General features: G+C 49.6%; 1 protein-coding gene across 2 annotated transcripts in view; it reads left to right on the top strand.

The window, feature by feature from the left end:
• Positions 1-314: 314 nt before the first annotated feature.
• Positions 315-25,259, top strand: part of VSIG10 (V-set and immunoglobulin domain containing 10) — a 38,248-nt gene continuing 13,303 nt past the window's right edge. For both annotated transcript variants that reach the window (XM_039248752.1, XM_039248673.1), the window contains exons 1-4: positions 315-735; positions 7,038-7,319; positions 19,545-19,847; positions 21,599-21,859. In XM_039248752.1, the coding sequence (XP_039104683.1) occupies positions 657-735; positions 7,038-7,319; positions 19,545-19,847; positions 21,599-21,859 (925 nt within the window). In that variant the 5' untranslated portion in view covers positions 315-656. The remainder of the gene's footprint in view (positions 736-7,037; positions 7,320-19,544; positions 19,848-21,598; positions 21,860-25,259) is intronic.

The following is a 25,259-nucleotide window of genomic DNA, read 5'->3' as shown; positions in this document are numbered from 1 at the left end:
TGGAAGAGCAAAGCCGGGACGCCGAGGGGACCGTGAACCCTGCAGCTGGGCGGCCCGCCCCTCCGGCTCGCCGCAGCCGGGGCGCCTGGGAGGGGAGCGGCCGGCGGGCCGGGGCCGGGGTGCCGTCCTGCGGCAGCTGCGGGGCGCGGCGCGGCCCGGCGGTGCCCGCGACTCCAGGCGGCCGTCCCGGGCGCAGTGGGCTCGGGGAGGGACCGGCCTCCGCGCTCCACCCCCGACCGGGCCGGACTCGGCTCGGCGCGCCCGGACGCGCGCCCTTTGCATAAAGCCCTCCTCCCCGGGCCAAGGTAGAGGAAGTTGGGCTCCCGCCTGGATGGGAGGCGGGAGGGAGTCCGGCTCCTGTTGTTTTCCGCGAGCGGGAGTGGGTGGCGGGCGCAGAGGCGGGGTGCGCCCTCCCACCCCGGGCCGGGCGCGCCGGGGCCAGAATCGCGCCGGGAGCCGAGCGCAGCTCCCGGCCCCGGACTCAGGGCTCAGCCCAAGCATCCTTCCTGGGGGCTGCGGAAAGCGGAGCTACTCGGTCGTTCCGAGGACTTGGGAGGAGCGCTGAGTACCCCGTGGGCCGGGGCCCTGGGGGGCGCACATCCACCCAGCCGGCGCCTGCGCTTCCTGAGGGGCCCCTGGCCGGCATCTGGGGCGAGATGGCCGCGGGCGTCCGGGCGTCCCAGCCGCAGGTCCTCGTCTGCCTCGGGGTGCTGCTGGCCCGCTGGGTCGCCGCAGGTAAGGGGCCGCGATCCCGAGGGCAGAGTGGAGTTTCGCCGAGCCACGGGAAGGGAGGGGAGAGGAGGGGCAGGGACCTAATTTCCTCCGACTCGGCGGGAGCCGGTTGTGGCCGCGGCCCCGCAGCCGCCCCGGGAGGGTCTTGAGTTTCCTGCTCGCTGCTCGGCTCTCTTTGCAGGAAGGAATTTTCCCGGGCGCCTGATGGAGGGCAAGATATCATCAGTCTCTCGGGATGGGTAGCCGGCGAGGCTGCGGAGGGCCTGCGGAGAGGTGATGGGAAAACTGGGGAATTTGAAGAGGGAAATTTTGAAGTAGGGAAAATTGAAGAGGCACGTGTAGGGGGCAAAGTGGTGTTTTGTTCTGTTTTTTTTTTTTTTTTTTCCTAAGGCGTCGGATGTAAATCTGCGCTCTAGTTTTACCTGCCGCGCCGGGGCTCAAACTCTAGGCTCCTTTATTTTTCTCTCCTTCCTCTGCCCAAGGTTGAACTCGCCTTACGCTCGTAACCTGTGGATTTCCCTACACACCCCTGCAAGCCGACCTGTGCAGACTAGCACATTCAGAACCGTGCCTTCTTCCTTCACCTAAAACAAACAACACTTTTTATTTTGATGTAATTTCAGACTTAAAAAAACTTGCCCTTAAACTTGACGTGACCTCTTCCACTTGACGTGATTGACAAAAGTCTTGAATACTCCATCTGTGCTCTCCCTTGTAACGATAAGATCAGAGCGTTGCTTGCAAAAATATATGGGGTGTAAAAATATTGAAAAAGCATTTTTTAATTTAATGCACCAGTGAATGCATGTCTTTTGTGTGCAGGGCAGGGTGATGAGCAGTGAGAGTGAGGACTCAGGTAGAGGGAAAGGAGATGGGGCCAGGAAGTGATGTAATCTGCCAGAATACTTGGGGTGTTTTTTTCTGTGTTGCCCAGTGCAGCCCACACTGCTGATCTCCTCTTGTAATCTCTTAGACGAATTGCACTTTGAGCTTCCTAGCAGCAAGTGCCAAAAGCTCTTAACCGTTAGGCTCACATAAGATTTTATTTTGTTTTGGGGTGCTTGGGTGATTCAGTCTGTTGAGCATCTGACTACAGCTCAGGGCATGATCTCGCGGTTTGTGGGTTTGAGCCCCGAGTTGGGCTCCGTGCTGACAGCTCAGAGCCTGGAGCCTGCTTCGGATTCTGTGTGTGCGTGTCTCTCTCTCTCTGCCCCTCCCCCACTCACCCTCTTGCAGTGTCTCTCTCAACAAGTAAACATTAAAAAAAAGATTTTATTTTGTTTTGAGCAATCATTTAAAAGCAGTAAAATTGCCCACGATCTAGATTTCTAGTTTATCTGGAAAAATCAGATGATCTGGCAGCCCAGGGCTTGCTTTTTCCCCTTGGAACTGAGCAGTGGTCACCCCTTCTCTGTAGGGCATGTGACCCCCAATTTGACCCACCTCTTCTGTTGTAGTACTTATCCCTGACCCCCTTCGGTTATGGACCTTATGTGCTGACCCCTGCAGGCATTGGACTTAGTGGTCACTCTGCTAACGGGGAAGAGGAGAAGACAGACAGTTTCCCATTGGTTGTGCCCAGAAGTTAAAGGTGATTGTTCCCTTCTCTCTGGCTGTCTGCGGTGTTTACTGCTCCGTGACTATCAGGGACCTGGGACATCAGAAGCCTGCGTTGAAATCATCATACTGGAATGAGCCAGCTTTTAGGTTGGCTGCAGCTCACCACACAGGGACACTTCCTGCACCACCATGTCCCGTCATTTTGATACCCAGGCCAAGTTCACCTTCATGTGTAGTGCCCGGAGGGCTTCCGTAGCTAGGTAATGTTTTTGTTGTGTAGTTTTCAAACTGGGAGTTATCTTAGGGGAAAGAAAATTGTATTTCTCCTGTCACTTGACTCCAGACTCTGTTCATGCCTGCACTGTCGCCTGAGATTGTAACTCCTGGGTCATTCTCGGGGAGAAGGTGGTAAGGAAAAAAACTCAGTGGGTACAATCCCAATTCTGCAAATGATAATATGAGGGCAGCGTTGGGAAGCGGTTGCTTGTGTTGCTTCCTCCTTAGGTCCATATTCTGAATTTAAGGTTGGCGGAATTGGGGGGGGGGCATTTGAGGACTCTCTGGATACCGTGGGGACAACTTCGAGTGACACTAATGGTTGTCATGTCTTACTGCCTCATCTTGTCCGGTTGGGAGAGCAGAGTATGTCCCTGTGACCGGAAATATGAAGGCCTCAATGGCGGTCCCAGCTCTCCCGGTGACTTGTGTGGGGCCTTAGGTAAATCACGTAAGCTTTTGTGGACCTCAGTTTTCTCATCTGTTAAGTGAAGGGGGTGCGGGGTGACCAAGGGGTGACTGAGTGCCTCACGGACCGCCCTGCCATGTCCTCATCAGACAGACCTCACTGATGACTGTTTGCTTTTCCACTGAGGCAGGACTCAGCCTGCCTCACCTTGAACCCAGCGCTCGGGACTGCCGTGTCTCAGGACTAAATGCCCTCCAAGGTCACCTTCAGCTTCATGGTTAAAAAGAACGGAGTGAGCAAAGCCAGGAGAAGGGGAATGCCTTCAAACGGTCTCTTTTGTGATCGTGTCATTCTATTCCTTGGAGGAGAAGACAATGTTAGCTCAGGTTCTGAGATTCAAGTTTTGCCAGGGCTTTTCCAAGTTCTTTCTTTCTTCCTTTGCCAGGGAGCCAGGAAAGGGCCAGGTCTGCAGGTCTCCTGAACACCTGCTGTGTGTATAATGCGACAGCCCGTCTTCTCTCTCCTCCACGGGGATTGCCACTGAGGACTTGGGTCCTCAGGCCTAATCGTTTAAAAATAACTCTCACGTGCCTTGCAAAGTGATCGTTCAGAAAGATTTCTTGCTGTTTTGGAATCCCTGGCATTAGACGACATTCTCTGCCTTCCAGCGAGTGACTTTGAGAGTTTTGTTTTGTTTTATTTTGTTTGTTTTTTTCCTGGCATGTGGTGGGAGTGGTGTGGCTAAGAGTGGGGAGAGTTGGAACTTCCTGAGGCTCCAGGCTGGCTTCCCGCCTTTCAAAGGGAGCCCCTTCCAACCATACAAAGGGCCAGAGACAAATCACTGTTACTCTTTCTTTTATAATCAGGAAGGCTTTTCAAGGGACAGGTGGCAGTTTATTTATTTGTTGTTGTTTTGTTTTTTTTTTTACTGATTTATTGAGATAGAATTTACACACCATAAAATGCACCCTTTAAAAATACATAAGTCAGTGATCTGGGGTATATTCACAAGATCGTGCAAAGCATCACCACTAATTAAGTCCAGAATGTTTTCATCACCCCGAGAGGAAGCGTCAGGCTTGAGTATTAGCGGTTGCTTCCCACTACCTCCTTCCCCCGCCCCTCATAAGCCACTTTCCCCAGCCCTAGACACCTGATACCCTACTTTTTGTCTCTGCAGACTTGCTTATTTCAGACATTTCATATACATAGGCTCACACAATATGCAGCCTTTTATGATTGCCTTCATTCACTTATTGTAATGTCTTCAGGACCCATCCATTCTATAGCGCTTGCTTCGTTCCTTTTTATGGCCAAATAATATTCCCACCGTATGGCTATACCACACCGTATTCATCTGCTCACCAGCTGATGGGCATTTGGGTGGTTTCCATCTTTTGGCCATTATGAAGACGCCGCTGAGAATGTGCGCGTGAAGTCTTTGTGTAGACACGTCCACCCAGGAGTCACATTGCTGAGTCATCTCGTCCCTTTAACCTTGTGAGGAAATGCCAGCCTCTTTTCCAAAGTTGCTGCACCATTTAAGAACCCTCCCAACAACGCAGAAGGGCTCCAGTCTCCGCATCTTTGCCAGTGCTTGTTAATTTGCTATTCTCTTTGATTTTGGCCATTTTAGCGGGTCTGAAGCAATAGGTACCTTACTGTGGTTTTGATTTGCGTTTCTCTAGTGACAGATGGTGAGCATCTTCTCATGTGCTTTGGCCTTTTGTAGATCGTTCTGGAGACATGTCTATTCAGATCCTTTCCCCATTTTTAAACTGTATTATTTATCTTTTTATTGTTGAATTCTGAGAGTTCTTTATATGTTCCGGATACAAACCCCTCATCAGATAGCTGATTTGCACGTATTTTCTCCCCGTCTGTACATTGTCTTTTCACTTTCTTGACGGTGTCATTGGATGCACAGAGGTGTTTAATTCTGACAAAGTCCAGTTTATCCATTTTTCTTTCAACGCTTGTGCTTTTGGTGTCCAGAGAAACCATTGCTTAACCCCAAGTGACAAAGATTTATTCTTTTATTTTCTTTCCTAAGCGTGATATAGTTTTAGCTCTTTTAAAAAAAATTTTTTTTAATGTTTTATTTATTTCAGAGAGAGAGAGAGAGAGAGAGAGAGCGTGAGCAGGGGAGGGTCAGAGAGAGAGGGAGACACAAAATCCGAATCAGGCTCCAGGCTCTGAGCTAGCTGTGAGCACAGAGCCCGACGTGGGGCTCGAACCCATGAACCGTGAGATCGTGACCTGAGTCGAAGTCGGACGCTTAACCGACAGAGCCACCCAGGCGCTCCATAGTTTTAGCTCTTACGCTTAGATCTGTGGTCTATTTGAGTTAATTTTTCATATATGGTGTGAGGTAAGGGGTCCACCTTCATTCAGTTGTCCCGGTACTGTGGTCAAAGGCACTTTATTTTGTGATGAAATACCACCTTTCGCAAATCCCGCAGGCTCACATACTTTGGGAGCCTCTAAGGTGGCAGAAAGAGAATGTGCTAGAGGATGGCAAGAAGTCTAGCTTCTGGTCCCACGCGGCTGTCTTCTCGCTGCAGGACTTGGGAGTTAGCCCTCTGTCCTTGGCATCATAACTTTTCTCCCCTACTGAATGTGACAGCGTGAGTCAGACTCCGTACGGGGGCTGCCGATTATGCCTGTGCCCGTGGCCTCTTTGGATTGGGGTGTTGACCGTGGAGGGGGCTGGAAAGTTTCCACACTTCTCAGCAAAATGGGCTGCGTTTGCCTCGTGTTACCTGGTGACCAGATCAGTGGCCCTTAGCAACTGTCAGTGGTGAGTAAGCATCAGAATCACCTGGAGGGCTTGTTAAACTTCAGCCTTCTACCTTCCACCTCCACCCCTAGATGGGTGATTTATCTGATTTAAATGTGCTGGGGTGGGACCTGATCATTTGCATTTCTGATAGAGCCACCGCCCTGAGGCCACGGCCACCGCCGCTGCTGCTGCTGCTGCTGCTGCTGCTGCTGCTGCTGCTGCTGCTGCTGCTGATCTGGGCTTCTGAAGTGCTCTTGCCTCTACCTGGCTAATTCCTACCTGTCCGTCAGATCTCAGTGTGGCCTCCTGAAGGAAGCCTTCCCTGGCGGTCACCCCAGCTGGACTTGGGAGCCTCTTCTCCGAGGTCCTGTCATAGTATCACACTGTATTGTAAATGCCAGTTTATTGTCTCTTTTCCCAACTGGCCTGTGAGATCCGGGAGGTCTCCCTCTCTTTTGCCCGTCCTTGGCTCCCCAGTGCCTAGCACAGGGCAGGCCCAAAGCTGGAGCTGTAGGAGAGCTTTGACTCCAGGATCATTTGCTCCTGAAGTGCAGAGAAGGACCATGGGAATAAAGCCTAGGCCCTCTTCCTTTCATCCCTTCTGGATTTCTAGGCAAATAAACCCACTTGGGTTCTGTGTCAGTTATTTATTGCCACAGTGATGCCGCATCGTAGTCACAAAATGACAGTAAGTGCTTATTGCTCAAGGGCTGGGGTTAGTCAGCTCTGCTGATCTTGCCTGGGCTCACTCACATGTTGGGGCATCGACTCAGTGGCTCAAGGCTGATCTGGAATGGCCTCAGCTCGGGTGATTGGGACCTTTGGGGTCTGCACACGTAGCTTTCATCTTCCTCCTGGGACCTAAACCTGGGTATGTCCTTCTCCAGGCGATGGCAGGCGGGAGAGTGAGCAAGCCCTGTTACAGCAGGCTTTTTAAGCCTCTGCTCCCATCACAATTTGTTAACATCTTATTGGCCGGACCAAGCCACGTGGTCCAGCGCAGAGAGTCTGGGTGGGAGGGCAGTGTGGTCATGCAGTGAAGGGCATGGATAGTGGTGGGAGGGGCCCATTGGGGCTGCCTGTGCAATTGCCGTTTACCACAGGTTCATTAACATCGGCACTGGCCAGTCATCCCCACAGAGTGGAGGCTCTGCCTCTTGAAAACACACACCTGATTTTGTTTCTTTTTTTTTTAATCCTAATGCAGAGGGATTGTGCACAAGGGAGGGTGTTCGGAGATGAAGAAATGTAGTAATGGCCTGACCTTTCCTTGTGCAGGATTAGAGGCTCTGGTCATCGGAGAGGTTCACGAGAACTTTACTCTGCACTGTGGCAACATCTCGGGACCAAGGGGCCTGGTGACCTGGTACCGGAATGACTCGGAGCCTGTCTTCCTCCTGTCCTCCAATTCCAGCTTCCGGCCGGCGGAGCCCCGCTTCTCTCTGGCCAATGCCAGCTCGCTGCGCATCACGGCGCTGACGCTGCAGGATGAAGGAAATTACACCTGCCGGGAGATCCTGAATGAGACGTGGTGGTTCCAAGTGTGGCTGCAGGTGGCCCGTAAGTGCGGTGGCGGGACACTGGGGCCGGCTGGCCAGGCGCTCGGAGCCTTGGATGGGATGGAGGAGGGCTTTGGGGTCGATGCCTGGGTTTCATCCTGGGCTCTGCTTCCTGCTCGCTGAGTGACCTCTCACGCCCGGATTTCTTTATCTGTAAAATGGGGGCAGAAAGAATTCTTGCGTCCTAGAATTCCTGTGAAAACTAGATCCTGGTTTATCTAGATAAAGTGCTATTAATGGCCCCTGGCAGATTAGTTAGCGATTACTTTCAGCCTGTTAGTATCATCCTTGCTGTTTAATATCATTTTATTATGGACCAGAGTCAGAGTATAACACGATGGAGTCAGACTTGCCTGAATTCCAATCCTAAGGTTATGTCACCTTGAGTAAGTAGCTTAATATCTCTGATCATTAGTTTTCCTTGTTTGTTAATTGGGGATAATGCATTAGGTACCTGGTAAGGCTTGGTGCATTTAGGATATAGTGCTGACGACGGGGCTTGATATGAGCTCCTATTATATTACATACTACACTTTCTGAACACGATATCTTATCTGATGATATACACGCATGAACTTAGAATAGGGGTTGGTAAACTATAGCCATATCTGTGGGCCGTATCTGGTCTGCAGGCTATGAAGATTTGTTACATCTTTAAATGGTTGGGGGAAAAAAACAAAAGACGAATGATGTTTGTGACATGTAAAAATTATATGAAATTCCAGTGGCCACAAATAAAGTTTTATTGAAACACAGCCACACTCATCTGTTTACATCTTATCTCTGCCTTTGGTGCTGCTGAGGCAGAGTTGAGCGGCAGCGATGCAGATCGTCCGGCCTGCAGAGCCTAAGATACATACTCGATAGCCCTTTACAAAGACAGTGTGCTGTTTACTGGTTTCGATGGGTATCCATGTTCTACATCCAGGGTGCGTAGTGTAGGAGAAATATACGTGTGAGCACTTTACTACTCCCTGGTTTCCTCGTCTGTAAAATTATTTACTTATTTCTTTATTCAACATTGATTGATTGAAAGCCTAATGCCAGTCACTGTTCAAGGTGCTGGCCACAGGAGTGAACAGGACAGACAAGGCCCCTGCCCTCATGAGGTGACACCCTGGTGGGGAAGAAAGACAGACAATAAGCTTAAGTACGTAAATGATTCAGGCAATATCACAGTGATGAGGGCTTTGCAGAGAATTGAGGCTGGGTGATTCTCTGAAACACTTTATTTCTATTTATTATTTAATGTTTATTAATTTTTTTTTATTTTTTTTGTTATATTTATTTCTAGAAGAGAGGGAGAGACAGCGTGAGCAGGGGAGGGTCAGAGAGAGAGGGAGACACAAAATCCGAAACAGGCTCCAGGCTCTGAGCTAGCTGTGAGCACAGAGCCCGACGTGGGGCTCGAACCCATGAACCGTGAGATCGTGACCTGAGTCGAAGTCGGACGCTTAACCGACAGAGCCACCCAGGCGCTCCATAGTTTTAGCTCTTACGCTTAGATCTGTGGTCTATTTGAGTTAATTTTTCATATATGGTGTGAGGTAAGGGGTCCACCTTCATTCAGTTGTCCCGGTACTGTGGTCAAAGGCACTTTATTTTGTGATGAAATACCACCTTTCGCAAATCCCGCAGGCTCACATACTTTGGGAGCCTCTAAGGTGGCAGAAAGAGAATGTGCTAGAGGATGGCAAGAAGTCTAGCTTCTGGTCCCACGCGGCTGTCTTCTCGCTGCAGGACTTGGGAGTTAGCCCTCTGTCCTTGGCATCATAACTTTTCTCCCCTACTGAATGTGACAGCGTGAGTCAGACTCCGTACGGGGGCTGCCGATTATGCCTGTGCCCGTGGCCTCTTTGGATTGGGGTGTTGACCGTGGAGGGGGCTGGAAAGTTTCCACACTTCTCAGCAAAATGGGCTGCGTTTGCCTCGTGTTACCTGGTGACCAGATCAGTGGCCCTTAGCAACTGTCAGTGGTGAGTAAGCATCAGAATCACCTGGAGGGCTTGTTAAACTTCAGCCTTCTACCTTCCACCTCCACCCCTAGATGGGTGATTTATCTGATTTAAATGTGCTGGGGTGGGACCTGATCATTTGCATTTCTGATAGAGCCACCGCCCTGAGGCCACGGCCACCGCNAATGGAGCATGAGTCGGGGAGGGGGAGAGAGAGAGACAGACAGACACAGAATCCGAAGCAGGCTCCAGGCTCTGAGCTGTCTGCGCAGAGCCCGACGCAGGGCTTGAACTAGTGGCCCTTGAGATGACGTGAGCTAAAGTTGGCTGCTTACCAACAGCCAGCCAGGAGCCCTGACCCCTCCCACCCCCAATTTAAAGTGTTCTGGGGGCGCTTAAGTGGCTCAGTCGGTTAAGTGGCCAACTTCAGTTCAGGTCACCATCTCGAGGGTCAGAAGTTCAAGCCCCGCTTCAGGCTCTGTGCTGACAGCTCGGAGCTTGGAGCCTGCTTCAGATCCTGTGTCTCCCCCTCTCTCTCTGGCCCTCCCCAACTCCTGCTCCGTCTCTCTGTCTCTCTCAAAAATAAACAAAACATTAAAAAAAATAAATTAGGGGGGTCGGAGAGAACCTTTCAGAGGAAGTGACATTTAAGCTAAACGATAAGTAGGAGCCAGTCATGCAAAGCTGAGAGCAATCCAGGCAGAACTATATCCAGTGTGAGGTGAGTTGAGTGTGGTGTGTGTGCTCAGGAGACAAGCTGGTGTGGTGCCAGCCCAGTGTGTGAGGGCATGGGATGTGTGAGGGCGTGGGATGTGTGAGGTAGGGCCCAGTAGGACTTGTGTTATGGGTTGAATTATATCCCCCCGCCCCAATATTGAAATCCTAACTCCTGGTATCTGTGCACGTGGCCTTATTTGGAAATACAGTCTTTGCAGATGAAATCGTGTTCAGAGGAGGTCATGGGGGTGGGCCCTAATCCAAACTGACTGGTATCGTCCTGAGAAGACGAAACTGCAGACACACAAGAAGAACATCGTCTAAGAACAGAGGCAGAAAGTGGAGGACATAGCTGGGAAGGAACGCCAGAGACCGGCGGCCAGCTCCAGAAGCTAGGGAGGAAGCGACGAAGGATTCTCTCCTGGTCCCCTGGATCCTCTGGAGCGAGAGCTGCCCTTCTGACTCTGCAGTTTCAGACTCTGGCCTCCAGAACTGTGAGAGAATCCACTTCGTTGTTTTAAGCCACCCAGTTTGTGGCACGTGGTAAAGGCGGCCCCAAGAAACTAATGGATCTGGCAAGAATTTGAGATTTTTGTTGTGGTTGCTCTGGATGCCAAAGGAAACTTCTGGAGCTTTAAGCGTTTGTGTGGCATTATTTCACTGACACACGCAGAATGTCTGGGCGTGATCTCAGGAAGGACTGATACAGATAGGGAAGCCAGTTGGAGGCACAAGATGTTGGTGGCCAAAACCACGGTGGTGGCAGTGACCTTGGTGACAATGCACAGCTTCAGACTGTTTTGGAGGTAGACCAGTAAGACCTGCTGGGGGGCATTGGAAGTGGAGGATGAGGAAAAGCAAGGCTTCAAGGACACTTCTAGGGTTTTTGATGGTCTTTAAGGTTTACTTATATGCCAACTCTTGGGGCTTAAAAGATTTGGGAGTACCGTGTTTTTATGTCTGGAGATGCCGTTGTTAAACTGTTGAATTGCCTGGGATGAATGTGGGTGTATTAAAAATGTCACCTGCCTTGGCCCAGCTCTATTTAGAGCTGCACTCATGGGCAGTTCACTCCAGCTGCCGGTCACTAATGACTCATGTCGGTCTCCTCAATAAATATCTTCTCTTCTGACCCCCGAGTAAGACGGCAATGCAGTTTGTTGCTTTTTAAAAAATTATCATCACTCCCTCCAGTTTATGATGACTTTATCTGACATTGATTAATCATTGGCTAAGTTTACTGGAGGGTGGATTCGTTTCATTATTGCCTTGTGGGGAGATAAATGCAAGGCCTCTTTATGATGAACGTGAACTTAGATATTATTTTATTAAAAAAATTTTTTTTTCTTCAATTTTTTTTATTTCTTTCTGAGAGAGAGAGAGAGAGACAGCGTGAGCAGGAGAGGGGCAGAGAGAGAGGGAGACACAGACTCTGAAGCAGGCTCCAGGCTCCAAACTGTCAGCACAGAGCCCGACGCGGGGCTCGAACCCACGAACCGTGAGATCATGACCTGAACCGAACTCGGACGTTTAACCGACTGAGCCACCCAGGCGCCCCATGATTTTTTTTTTTTTAATGTTTATTTATTTCTAGGAGAGAGAGAGAGAGACAGCGTGAGCAGGGGAGGGTCAGAGAGAGAGAGAGTCACAGACTCTGAAACAGGCTCCAGGCTCTGAGCTGGCAGTCAGCACAGAGCCCGACGCGGGGCTCGAACCCACGAACCGCGAGATCATGACCAGAGCGAAAGTCGGATGCTTAACCGACTAAGCCACCCGCCAGGCGCCCCATGATTTTAAAAGAATCCCTAAAGGCAGCCGGCTCCTGGGGCTTCCTGAGTTAACTGTGATGTGATTCATAGTAGGGACATTCTTTGTTTGGAAACAGACGGTGTCCCCGACTGGTGTAGGCTCATTTGTGAAAAGAGAACACAGCCGGTAGCTTGGTTTGGGCTGCTGTAACAAAAGTAACCTAGGCTGGGTGGTTTCAACAACAAACACTTCTGGGAGTTCTGGAGGCCGGGAAGTCCCAAGATCAAGGTGGCAGCAGATCCAGTTTCTGGGAGACTTGCTTCCTGGTTTGTAGATAAAGTCTTCTCATCATGTCCTCACTTGCCAGAGGGCAGAGAGAGACAGAGGAAGCAATCTCTCTGGGGTCTCCCCTCAGAAGGGCGCCAGTCCCGTTCGTGAGGACTCTACTCTTAGGACCTCGTCTCCTCCCCCAAAGGCCCCACCTCTAGAAGCTATCACAATGGGGATTAGGTCTCAACGTGAATTGTGGAGGGGACACGAACATTCAGTCTGTAGCACGGATGTCCTCTGGTCCCATACATACCAGAGCCCTCCGGAATCTCAGGTCTTGCTCCCATTCTAGGAGAAACCCAGACAAGCACCAGACCCCTCTGGGCATCAGGGACCCCCTTCCCACTCCTCCTCAGACAGTGGCTGAAGGGGAGCCCTTGACATCTCAGATTGGACTCAGCCCTCATTTTCCATGGAAGATTTTGGAATACGGATTAGGTTTGATCCAACGGCGATTTCTGGGAGGGCCATGGCATTGCCGAGCGGCTAAGACCAGACACGGAGGTCCAGCTGCCGAAGTTCAAATCCAGGCACTGCTGGCTCTTGTCCTTGTGGCCTCGGGGAAATCACTGGAACATCTCTGGCTTCAGTTTTGTCACGCGCGGATCAGGGGTAGTGGTGGAACCGAGGCACAGATTCACCGCGCGCATTTGTGACATTTACGTGCACGGCCCTCCGCACGGAGCTGGGCACGCGACATGCACTTGGTTCGTGTTACCTCGACCAACTGGTCCAGCAGGTGACGGACGGGATTCCTGTGGGAAGAATGCAGCTCAGGTTCCCAGTAATCCGTTCACATCCAAGCCTTTTGAACAAGACCTTCCGTGGGTCAGGGACTCTGCGTGTCCAGATCTTCTCCTGTCTTTTCACTGACATGGATGAAAGCTTAGTCTCTTAAGGAGAAGAGTTTGGAAACGTTTTAACCTGGCCTTGGAAGCTAGGAAAACAAATTCTGAGACGGGACGAGCTGTTATCTGGGAGTTTGTGCGAATGGACAGAGGTGCTATAGAGGCACAAGCCTGACTCTGAATGCCGGTAACTCCTCCCTCCTAACTGTTTGGATCTCCGCCTGTTGATGAGGCAGCATTTGGTACCTCTGCCCTCCAAGGAGTCAGGTTTTCTATAAGCCGGGAGTGGTTTAATATACCTGGGGTGGGTGCTGCGATGTGATTGTGTCGTTTGTCTCAGGATGAAAGACTGTATGATTGTTAATTTAAAATTTTTCAATCATTTATTGATTGATTGATTTAAATATAATTTATTGTGAAATTGGTTTCCATACAACACCCATTACTCTAGAAAAAATTTTTTTAAATATTTATTTTTTGAGAGAGAGAGAGAGACAGAGTACAAGCAGAGGAGGGGCAGAGGGAGGGAGATACAGAATCCGAATCAGGCTCTAGGCTCTCAGCTCAGGCTCAGGGGCTCAGGCTCAGCACAGAGCCCGAAGCGGGGCTCGAACTTAGGAACGGCTAGATCATGACCTGAGCTGAAGTTGGACGCCTAACGGACTGAGCCACCCAGGTGCTCCTGTTACTTGTTAATTTAACGATGCAGTTGAAAAGCCTTGCTCTCCAGATTGGGACCAGTGCTCCCGAGAATACAGAAATCCCTTAGTCCAGAGCAGTTCAGGGCTGCCGCGGCTATTTATTTCATTGACTTACCCCTCCTCATCTGCCTCCAAATTGGGGTGGGTATGAGGGTGGAACTGCTGTGTGTTTCTCTGCAGGAAGGCTGGAGAGATGGGCAAGGTAGCAGAGACCTTAACACATTCCACTAGACTTTGTTCTTCTTTAAGGATACCATCCATCTCTCACGCACTGGGGAGCCGAGTGATCAGATAAGCCCATGAGAGCTGCAGTCAGATCTCATGGTACATGGTGCCAGGCTCGCCCTGCGTCTGTTTTTCCCGGGCCAAGCAAGTGTTGAGGGAACATTTGAGCCGGATGGCACATGGGCAGCGAGGAGGCTGGTTTATATCAACTTCCAAGACTCTCTTTGGAGTCAGCTGGGGTTTGGGGGGATGGAGAGCACTCTTGGCTAGCAAGTGATGTGGCCACCACTCCAGACATCCAGGAAAGGGGCCTCAGGAAGGTCCCATGTTCCCTGACTAATTGAGCTAATCTATTCGCACTTGTTCTGTGATGGTGGCGGCGACAACATAGGTGCCTCGGGGCAACATAAGGTCCTAGGGAAAGAGTGGGTGGGACAAGTTGAAGAGCATCGTTGGCCCCTTTTGGAAAATGGAGGATCCTTGCCTGGAGTGTGATTAATTTGAGTCTTGCCAGACTCCTCTGAAACAGAGGTGCATCCTGATACGAAGCTGAAGACCGCTGGGTTCCAGCTCTGTGGATGGCATTGGCAGTCGCTAGGGAGATCGGGAGGCAATGGGGTTGTCACATGCATCTCTATGTTCGGTCTGTAAAAGTGGTATCAAAACAATCTCTGTGAGTTTTCCTGAGGATCTTATCCCATTGAGAATGATAGGTATGCCCACTGATTAGCGGAGACTACCTGGTATATTCTTAGGTTATTTTTTTTAATGCTTTTTATTTATTTTTGAGAGACAGAAAGAGAGAGAGAGAGAGAGAGAGACCGAGTATGAGCAGGGGAGGGGCAGAGAGAGAGGGAGACACAGAATCTGAAGCAGGCTCCAGGCTCTGAGCTGTCAGCACAGAGCCTGACACGGGGCATGAACTCACACACTGAGAGATCGTGACCTGAGCCGAAGTTGGAGGCTTAACCGACTGAGCCACCCAGACGTCCCTATCCTTAGGTCATTTTCAAATCAGACTGCTGGTATGAAGAGCAAATGCGTGAGGATCACTCTTCCAATTGGCAGGGAACCCAAGACACCGAGATGGAAATCTCCCATCTTGTGGGTCCCTGAGTTGTAAGTCAACCCTTTGAGACCCTTGACTGGACAAACTATGGTTATAGGGGTGGGGAGGGGGATGAAAGAAGTGAGTTTCTACGTCAAGAATGTTGGCAGAGGGGTGCCTGGGTGTCTGACTTTGGCTCAGGTCATGATCTCACGGCTTGTGAGTTCGAGCCTCACATCCGGCTCACTGCTGTCAGTGCAGAGCCCATTTTAGATCCTCTGTCTCCCTCTTTCTCTCCCTGTCCCGCACTCACATTCTCTTGCTCTCCCTCTCTCTCAAAAATAAACATTAAAAAAAAAAAAGGATGTTAGCAGAGAATAGGAAGGCAGTGGCACCGATACGTTGTTCTAGAACAGGAATCAAACTTTTTCCGTAGACGGCTAGATGGTAAAGATTTTAGATGTTCTCCCCCAACTGGTAAATTAAAACATACAAAACAAGAGTGAAACACATTTCCACAGTTTTCAAATGATAAAATTCAAAGTATAATAATAAGTGAATCCTTTTTTTGTAGTATAGTGTAATGAAAAAAATCAAATTCCTTTTTGTGGCAATAACATTTCACTTAATTGGGATTCAAAGTTAGTATTCTATCCCACCAAATCGATTGTGAATATTCTTCGGTAAAAACCATTCTTAGCCTGTGGGCTGTAAAAAAACAGATAGTGGGCCTCCATTGGCTGATGCCTATTGAATCCATCTACAAGGATACTATCGATAATAATATCAGGTAACATTTATTGAATATTGACTAAGGTCAAACACCAGGCTCAGTGTTCTGCTTGAATTTTCTTACTGGGGACTTCAGCAACCCAGTGATAGATGCTATTACTGTTCTTTTCATTTCATAGGAAAGGCAAGAGAATAAGGATGAGCACTTGCCCAAGGTTGTCTGTCTGTAAGTGGCGGTAGAATTTACACGAGGTCTGTGAATTCAGAGGACAAGCCTCGCCCAATCTAGGCTAAGGCATCCATCCAAGAAAGAGCCGAGAACTCCAGCTCCAGTCACCAAGGCCTCCGTAACACGCTGAGCCTTTGTCGCCACTCTATTATTTTTATTTATTGGCTGTTTTATTTTTGTTTCCTGCCCCAGCTCTCTTTTCTCTTTGAGTGATTGCCGCCCTCACCCCGGAGGCAAAAAGGGCTGGTGCTTTCTGTTTGGGAATAAATTATCAAGTGGGTGGAGAGAGCAGTGGAAGGGGAAGAAACGGGCACCTCCTTTGTAGCGAAGTCAGAGCAGGGGAAGAACCCCATGGAATCAAGATAGCGTCAGCTTTAATTAAGAAAGTGGAGTCAAGGGGCGCCTGGGTGGCTTAGTCGGTTAGGCGTCCGACTTTCGCTTAGGTCATGATCTCGCAGTTCGTGGGTTCGAGCCCCGCATCGGGCTCTGTGCTGACTGCCAGCTCAGAGCCTGGAGCCTATTTCAGTCTGTGACTCCCTCTCTCTGACCCTCCCCTGCTCATGCTGTGTCTCTGTCTCTCTCTCTCCTAGAAATAAATAAAACATTAAAAAAAAAAAAAAAGTGGACTCAACCCACGGGCTTTATGAGTGAGCTGTAACCTCTGAACACTTCATTCAGGAGGCCTTTCAGGTTCTTCCATTTGATTTTTTTTTCTAATCCTTCTCATCCATTTCCTGTATCCAGCCCTGTTTCTTGGTGAGAATTGTGCTGGTCAAAAGCCCCTCTCACCCAGTTGCTAGGGGTCCACACTGTCCATTCAGGCCACTAATGGCCCTCCAGACCACAAGGTAGAAGACTCAGGCTTCCAATCTGAAATACTACCTCCTTGCTGGCATGGGCTTTGGCTGTCAGGGCTACAGAGGTACCCCATGCTTAACTGGATGCCTGCCAACTGTGGGCACGCCCTATTACCTGTTGGTCTGCATACCTAATCAACTAGCCAGCAAGAGTAAGTGGTACCTTCCATACCAATGGCATCATTTTAAAAACAGACCCTCTGTGGGAGGTGACAGCAAATCAGTGCAACTGTTAGGGGCCAGTCCCAACCTGAGAAGAATATTGTCAAGAATCCTGTCCTGGGAAATGCACAATTTCTTTTTTTTTTCTTTCTTTTTAAAATGTTTATGTATTTTTAAGACAGAGAGACAGATCGTGAGTAGGGGAGGGACAGAGAGAGAGAGAGACAGAATCTGAAACAGGCTCCAGGCACTGAGCTGTCAGCAAAGAGCTGACACGCAGCTCAAACCTGCAATCCACGAGATCGTGACCTGAGCTGAAGTTGGACGCCCAACAGACAGCCACCCAGGCGCCCCAGAAATGCACAGTTTCTGGAGTCATACAGTGGCCTCAGACATAGGTAAAATAGATGCTGTGCTTTGTGGGGCTCTGGGAGAGGCTTTTCCTCCCTGGAATAATTTTTCCCAGGCCTATTTCTGTTCAAATTCTACAGTCACAGATTTATTCCTTTTGTTAAGTGTTGCTTTTCCTGGATTCTTCTTTTTTGAAAGGGGGAGAGGTAACACGCTAAATGACTTTAGTACAAATAGGTGTTAAATATATTCTTTTCATCAAAAGAGGTGCGGCAGCTTGCATGCACTGGGCACCAGCCATGGGAGGGCATTTCTGGAGGTAAGAAAGAAGTTCAGAAACGTAAGAGGGACCCAGAGAAGACGCAGAACTTACCAGTGCTTCCCACCTGACCAGCACTGTTCTGTGTGCTCTACTGTGCTACTTAAATTACCAACATAGCTCCCTGCAATGGCTTCTGGCCTTGCCCCCATTTTACAGATGTGGAAATGGAGGCTAAGAGAGGTTAAGTAATTTTCCCAAGGTCACACAGCTAGTGAATAGCTCCCAAAGGTGATCTTGGAACCAATGTTTCTTGTGTTTCAGTGTGAAATTATGCTAGGAGTTGCCCCGCCCACCCCCAGGCTCAGCGATTTCTCTGGGAGAACTCACAGGACCCAGCATATAATTTCATTTATTACAGTGAAAGGATACAAAGCAAAATCAGCAAAGGGAAAAAGACACATGGGGTTAAGGCCGAGGAAAATCAGGAAAGCCTCCAAGATTCCTCTTCCGGGGGAGTTCCATGGAACATGCTCAACTCCTCCAGGAATGAGTTGCGGCAACACGTGTGAAATGTGTTAGGAAGCCCATGAGATACCCAGCGTGCTGGATTTTTACTGGGGGCGAGTCACGTTGGCGCCCTCTACCTCGCATGCACCCAAATCCCAGATTCTCAGGGGAAGCAGGTGTACAGCATAAAGCACACTGTACAAACGGTTCAGGCCCAGTGAGCCTCCCTCTCGTCAGTTCTGGAAATGGTGAGACTCCCTGAAAGCCAAGTTCCAGTCACCAGCCAAGACCAGCCTTGCAAGCGGGCCTTTTTAAGCAAAGCACTTGGGCTGGCCATGTTAGCTCTTTCATGCACAGGTAGCCCATCCACCCACCAGTGTTTTTGAAAAGGAGCGATTTGCATTTTCCCCCTTCCTTTAAGGATTGAACCTCCCTCCCAGTAAATTGACATTTATCTCAGGATTAGAATGCATAAGGGCATTTAAGCATAGCATTTGTCATATAGTATGTATTCAATAGAAATTGACGTGCTCCATGGTTGCTTCCTGATCATTTCTGTGTCTGTTAGATCTGGTAAGGAGCTCAAGTTAACTCTTTTTTTTTTTTTTTTATAAAAAAATATTTTTTTAAACCTTTATTCATTGTTGAGAGATAGAGGCAGAGCATAAGTGGAGGAAGGAGGGGCATAGAGAGAAGGAGACACAGAATCCGAAGCAGGCTCCAGGCTCTGAGCTGTCAGCACAGAGCCCGACGCGGGGCTCAAACCCACGAACCATGAGATCATGACCTGAGCCGAAGTTGGACTCTTTTTTTTTTTTTTTTTAATTTTTCTAATGTTTTTTATTTATTTCTAGGAGAGAGAGAGAGACAGCGTGAGCAGGGGAGGGTCAGAGAGAGAGGGAGACACACAGACTCTGAAATAGGCTCCAGGCCCTGAGCTGGCAGCACAGAGCCCGATGCGGGGCTCGAACCCACAAACCACGAGATCATGACCTGAGCGAAAGTCGGACTCTTAACCAACTGAGCCACCCAGGCGCCCCTCAAGTTAACTCTTAAGTAATGAAAACTAGGGCGCCTGGGTGGCTCAGTTGGTTAGGTGTCTGACTTTGGCTCAGGTCATGATCTCCTGGTCTATGGGTTTGAGTCCCACGTTGGGTTCTGTGCTGACAGCTCGGAGCCTGGAGCCTGCTTCGGATCCTGTGTCTCCATCTCTCTTTGCCCCTCCCTCTGCTGCTCGCACTATTTCTTTCTCAAAAATAAACATTAAAAACTTTTTTTTTAAAAAATGTAATGAGGGGCACCTGGGTGGCTCAATCGGTTAAGCGTCTGACTTTGGCTCAGGTCATGATCTCATTGTTCATGGGTTCGAGCCCCGCGTTGGGCTCTGTGCTGACAGCTCAGAGCCTGGAGCTGCTTCGGATTCTGTCTCCTCTTTCTCTGCCCCTCCCCTGCTCACGCTGCCTCTCTCTCTCTCTCAGAAATAAATAAAACATTAAAAAAAATACTTTAAAAAAATGTAATGAATACTTTCCCCGCTCCCCTGTCATTCCCAGGCGGTCCCTATGAGGTTGAGGTCAATATCTCCAGCACCGGCGTGCTCCCCAATGGCACCCTCTATGCGGCCAGAGGCTCCCAGGTGAACTTCAGCTGCAGCAGTAGCTCTCGGCCTCCGCCGATGGTGGAGTGGTGGTTCCGGGCCCCCGATTCCAGCCCTGAGCCCTTCGGAAACAACCTGGCGGTCAGCAGCTTCACTCTGCTTCTCATGTCGCAAAACCTCCAGGGAAACTACACCTGCTTGGCCAGGAACGTGCTCAGCGGGAGACGGCGGGAGGCGACCACTGAGCTCCTGGTCTACTGTGCGTAAGAGGCGCCCCCTCCCCCACGTCCTCACCTTGACCCTTCGTCACCTGCACGTTTGCGCCTCTCCCTCTTGTCTACAAAGGCGTGTCTGCTGCACGGGCCCCAACGTGCCTCTGGCGTTACCTCCGCGCACACGCACACCCCCAGGGCTGCCTGTCCGAGAGGAGTCACTGCTAGAAGCTTGCTGCTAAGTTGTGGGGGGGCGGGGGGCGCAGAGGAGCGTCCCCGTGAGCCACAGAAGGAAATTAATGCCAAGCCTAATGCTTGCTTTTTTTTTTTTTTTTAAATTGAGGCGGAAGTACAGAATAACCATTTAAAAATGTACAACTCCGTGGCATTTGGTACATTCATGGCGTTGTGCAGCCGTCACCTCGGTGTAGTTTCAAACGTGTTCTTCACCCCAGATGGAAATCCCATCCCCATCGAGCAGTTACTACCCAGTTACTGCTTCCTGTCTTCTCCACCCCCTGGCCACCCATCTGTGTTCTGTCTCTGGGCATTTGCTTCTTCCGAGTGTGTTCTATCAGTGGGCTCCCTCCAGTGTGGCCTCTCGTGACCAGCTTCTCTTACTTAGCGTTGTGTGTTCAAGGTTCATCCTTTTTATGATGGCGTTAATATCCCACTGCATGGAAAGACCACCATTTGTGTATGCATCTGACCATCCTCATTCTGTGCGTGAACCTGGGCCCTCTAGCACTGTTAGGAGCCAGCAGTTCATAATCGTTTCTTGTGGGGGGTGAGAGAACAAATTCCTTGGGTGAAAACCACCATAGACATGTAGAGTGTACTCATAACCTCTGCTAGCGAAAGGGAGCGTCAGGACAGCAAATTAATGAACAGGATAATAACACCTTACTTAATTCATACGTTATTCAGAGCCTTTATAAGTCTCTGTGTTCGCTGTCATAAATGACATTTATTGTAGATGAAGTCGTATGTGCTTATTAGAGGAAACATGAGTGGAAAGAAGAAAAAAACATTCTACCCCTCATTTTGGTATATTATCGATAATTTTTCTTGTAGATGACATGTACGTACCCATTTATGTAAGATCCAAATTTATTTCTATTTATGTGTATTATATAAAATCTATAAAACATGAAACATGATATACATACGTGTTATGATATACATATAGAATACATGCACAGTATACATATATATGTGAATTTTCATATACAGCTATTAACACATGGGTTACATTAGATTTACAGGTTTGTAACTTGTTAAATGTTTATGTGTTCTTAGTAATGCCTGCACACCTGCACAAAGTAAAACCGAAGGATATGTTAAGGGTGGGGGTGAATCCTACCCGTAACCCCCCTCCCCCACCCCCAGGGACCAGCACTGTCCAGTAGAGCTTTCAATGATGATCAAAATGTCCTGTTCTTTGTGGCCTGATACAGTAGCCGCCCACCACATGGAGTTACCGAGCCCTTGAAATGTTGAGCGTGTGATGTAAGGATTAACCGTGTAATGTAATTAATTTTAAATAGCTGCATTTAAAGGTCACTGTGGCTAGTGAGAATTGCCAAGATGAACGAGGGCCCCAACCTCAGAGACTGGACACTCCGCAGAGGAGACCCGGACTATTGTCATGCACAGATTTGTGCCAAGGAGCTACTTCGGGGCACACTAACTGAGCATGAGTGTTTCTCGGATACACTGGTTCTGTAAGTCCATAGGGTCAGTCCAGTGGCTCATCTCAGAGTCCGTGAGTAAGCCCGTGTCCTCTGCTGTTTCACAGCACCCCCTCCGGCAGCCCCTCAGTGCCGGGCAGAGATGTCGCAGAGACAGCTCACGCTGCAGCTCACCTGTCGCTGGGACGGGGGGTACCCAGACCCGGACTTCCTATGGACAGAAGAGCCAGAAGGCGTGGCCGTGGGGACGTCAAGGCTGGGGGTGGAGACGCTGAACCAATCCCAGCTGTCAGACGGCAAGAAGTTCAAGTGTGTCGGGAGCCACATAGTGGGGCCGGAGTTGGGAGCCAGCTGCGTGGTACAGATCAGTGAGTCTGGCTTGCCTTGTCTGGGGCTGGGGTCCACCCTTCTTCCTTTATTCCGAGAGGACCTTCTGCAAGAAGGTCTGGAAAAGAAATCCCAAGATGTCGCGGTGAACAGAATTCTGTTTCTCCTTCTCTTTTGCTTTGTATTTCCTTCCTTTCAAACTTTAAAGATGCTTCACCAAGCTTCTTGGTTCTCCTCCAAGCTCTTTGCCACTTGGTGAATCCTAACTAAGCACGTGCTGTGCACCAGGCACAGTTTCTGGGTACCGGAGGTGGAACACTGAACGAGTACGTGGTTCACTTATTAGCTGTCTCCTGTCATGTAACAAACACCCCCAGACTTAATGGCTTAAAACAAGCCATATATTTATCTTGTGATTTCTGTGGGTCAGGCATTCAGACAGGGCACAGTGGGGATGGTCTCTCTTGGTTCCATGATTCCTGGGTCTCAGCTGTAAGACTTCGTTGGGAGGGCTCAAATCGTCTGAAGGATCCACTTCCGGTGCTTCCTTGCCACGGGGCCTCTCTCCAGAGCCCCTTGACTGTCTGCAACATGGCGCTGGCTTTCCCCAGAGCAAGTGATGCAAGAGGGAGCAAGCCAGGCAGGTGCGATCCTTTTTCTGCCCCCCAGCCCCCCACCCCCCCGCCTCACAAGTCACACGGCGTCCCTTCTGCCATCTTCTCTTCATTAGAAGTGAGTCACTCAGTCTGGCTACATTTTCTAATTTTTTTTTTAATGTTTTATTTATTTCTAGGAGAGAGGGAGAGACAGCATGAGCTGGGGAGGGTCAGAGAGAGAGGGAGTCACAGACTGAAACAGGCTCCGGGCTCTGAGCTGGCAGTCAGCACAGAGCCCGACGCGGGGCTCGAACCCACGAACCGCGAGATCATGACCTGAGCGAAAGTCGGACGCTTAACCGACTAAGCCACCCAGGCGCCCCAGTCTGGCTCCATTTTCAAAGGGGGTGGGGAGTGGGTGGAATTGGGCTCTACTTTTTGAAGGGAAGAGTGTCAAATGATTTCTGGTCATGTTTTTGAAATCACGATCATTCCTCTTTCCTAGAGCTTAAGCTCTTCTGCGTGGGGGTGGGGGTCAGAGGAAGATAGAAAATCCAAAAGCAAGTAAGGTTGGTTCGGATAATGATAATTATTTTTTTAATGTTTTCATTTTAATTTTGAGAGAGAGAGGAGAGCGCTCGCGCACACATGTACGAATGGGGGAGGGGCAGAGAGACAGGGAGACACAGCCCCAAGCAGGCTCCAGGCTCTGAGCTGTAAGTACAGAGCCCGACACGGGGCTCGAACCCACAAACTGCGAAATCATGACCTGAGCCAAAGTCAGATGCTTAACCACCTAAGCACCCCAGGGATAATAGCTATGAAGAGAATAAAGTGGGTTGTTTTTAAAGAGTGTATCACAGGAAGGGGGCCACTCTTCCTGGGGGGCATGGAGGTCTCCTTGTGGTGATAGTATTTGGAGCAGAGACCTGTGAGATGAAGGAGCTGGCCAGGTGGGCTGAGTATTCCTGGCAGAGGGTATAGCAAATGCTAAGGCCCTGAGGTGGAAACATATCCAGCGCTTGAGGAACTGAGAGAAGACCAGTAAAGCCGCGGTGTTGTGCATGAGGTAGTGATTAGGCTAGATGGCTATTGTGGGTTGAATTGTGTCTCCCACAAAAGATATGTTCAAGTCCTAATCCTGGGTCCCTGTGGATGTGACCGTATTTGGGATAAGAGCCTTTGTGGGCGTGATTAGGTGAAGATGAGGCCATGCTGGATTAGGGTGGGCTCTATTCCAGTGACTTATATCCTTACAAGAAGAGGGACAGTTGGACCCAGACACGCAGGGAAAATGCCGCATGATAACGGAGGCAGGAATGAGAGTGATCCAACCACAAGCCCAGAATGCCCTTGGTTGCCGGCGACCACCAGAAACTAAGAGAAGGCATGGGATGCTCTCTCCCTGGTGGCCCCCACAGGAATCAAGCCTGCTGACACCTTCGTTTCAGACCTCCGAGTGTCCACGCTGTGAGAGAGTGGATCTCTGTTGTTTTAGGCTACCCACTTTGTGGTACTTTGTGAGAGCAGCCCCAGGAAAAGAGCACAACCAGAAGCAAAGACCTGAGAGTCTTGGCCATTGTTGGCCCTGGTGAACACGGTGTGTCAGGATAATCCTCCGAGGTGCAGCCACAGAGGGCTGACCTGCTGAGTCAGTGAGCCCTGTAATTCCAGGAGGTGCGTGTTTCCCCGGGCAAGTAGCATTCCCACGGGTGACCCTTCCCCAGTGGCTCATTCAGCAAATGTGCCCCGAGCGGCCATCTGTGTCCGGTACCTGGGCAGCTGTAGGCAACAGAAGGGACCAAGACTCACTTTCTACATCAGAACAGGGGCTGGCAGACAATGGCCCGTGGGCTAAATCCGGCCCAACTGTGTTTTTGCAATTGTATTTAAAAAAATTTTTTTTCATGTTTATTTTTGAGAGAGAGAGGGAGAGAGAGCATGAGCAGGGGAGAAGCAGAAAGAGAGGGCGAGACGCAGAATCCGAATCAGGCTCCAGGCTCTGAGCTGTCAGCACAGAGCCCAATGTGGGGCTGAAACTCCCAGACGGTGAAATCACGACCTGAGCGGAAGTCGGATGCTCAACCGACTGAGCCACGCCGGCACCCCGCAATTTTATTTTTGTTGGGATATAATTCACATAACACAAACTTCGTTATTTTAAAGTATGTAATGGTGGTTTTTAGTATATTCACAAAGTTGTACTACCATCACCACTGTCTACTTCCAGAACATTTCCATCCTCCCACAAAGAACCCCTGTACCCACTGGCAGGGACTCCCCTCTGGGAAGACTGGGCAAGTACTTAGTTGCCAGTATTTCCACTGACAGTGGGTGTTATCTTTAATTTTTTAGACTTTTCCTATTTGTTAAGACATGGCATAGCTTTTAATTTGGGTTTCTTTGATCCTAATCAAATTGACAATTTTTATGTACCGATTGGTACAAATATATGCTAATTAGTACATAATACTGTGTACAAATTGGTTCCCTATATACTGTCTGTGAATTAGCTGTTCATATCTTGTCCATTCTTCTACTGGGTTCATCCCTTTCTTATTATTCACTAAGAGTACTTTACATTCACTTTGTCAGTTAATTTCCTAGAAGGGTCATGCATGTCATAGATCTTTTTCCGTCCTACTTGGCTCCTAAACTGCATTTGTGCCCCATTTCTGCTAACTCAGCAGTTTCTGATTGTGAAGGGGTCACCTACCTCTGTCAGTCCGGTTCTCTTAGGTTCCTGGGCCCAGAAGTTCTTTTCTTGTTTCCAAATTGCGAGCACGAGGTTTGAACCCTCACAGTAGCCTGCAGATTAGACAGGATGGTTTGTAAGTTGCAAATG

The sequence above is a fragment of the Hyaena hyaena genome, unplaced genomic scaffold (genome assembly GCF_003009895.1).
Source record: "Hyaena hyaena isolate Hyena2069 unplaced genomic scaffold, ASM300989v1 scaffold_0, whole genome shotgun sequence".
NCBI lineage: Eukaryota > Metazoa > Chordata > Mammalia > Carnivora > Hyaenidae > Hyaena > Hyaena hyaena.
Note: the sequence above shows the minus strand (reverse complement) of the source record. Positions and strands in the feature narration are given on the sequence as shown.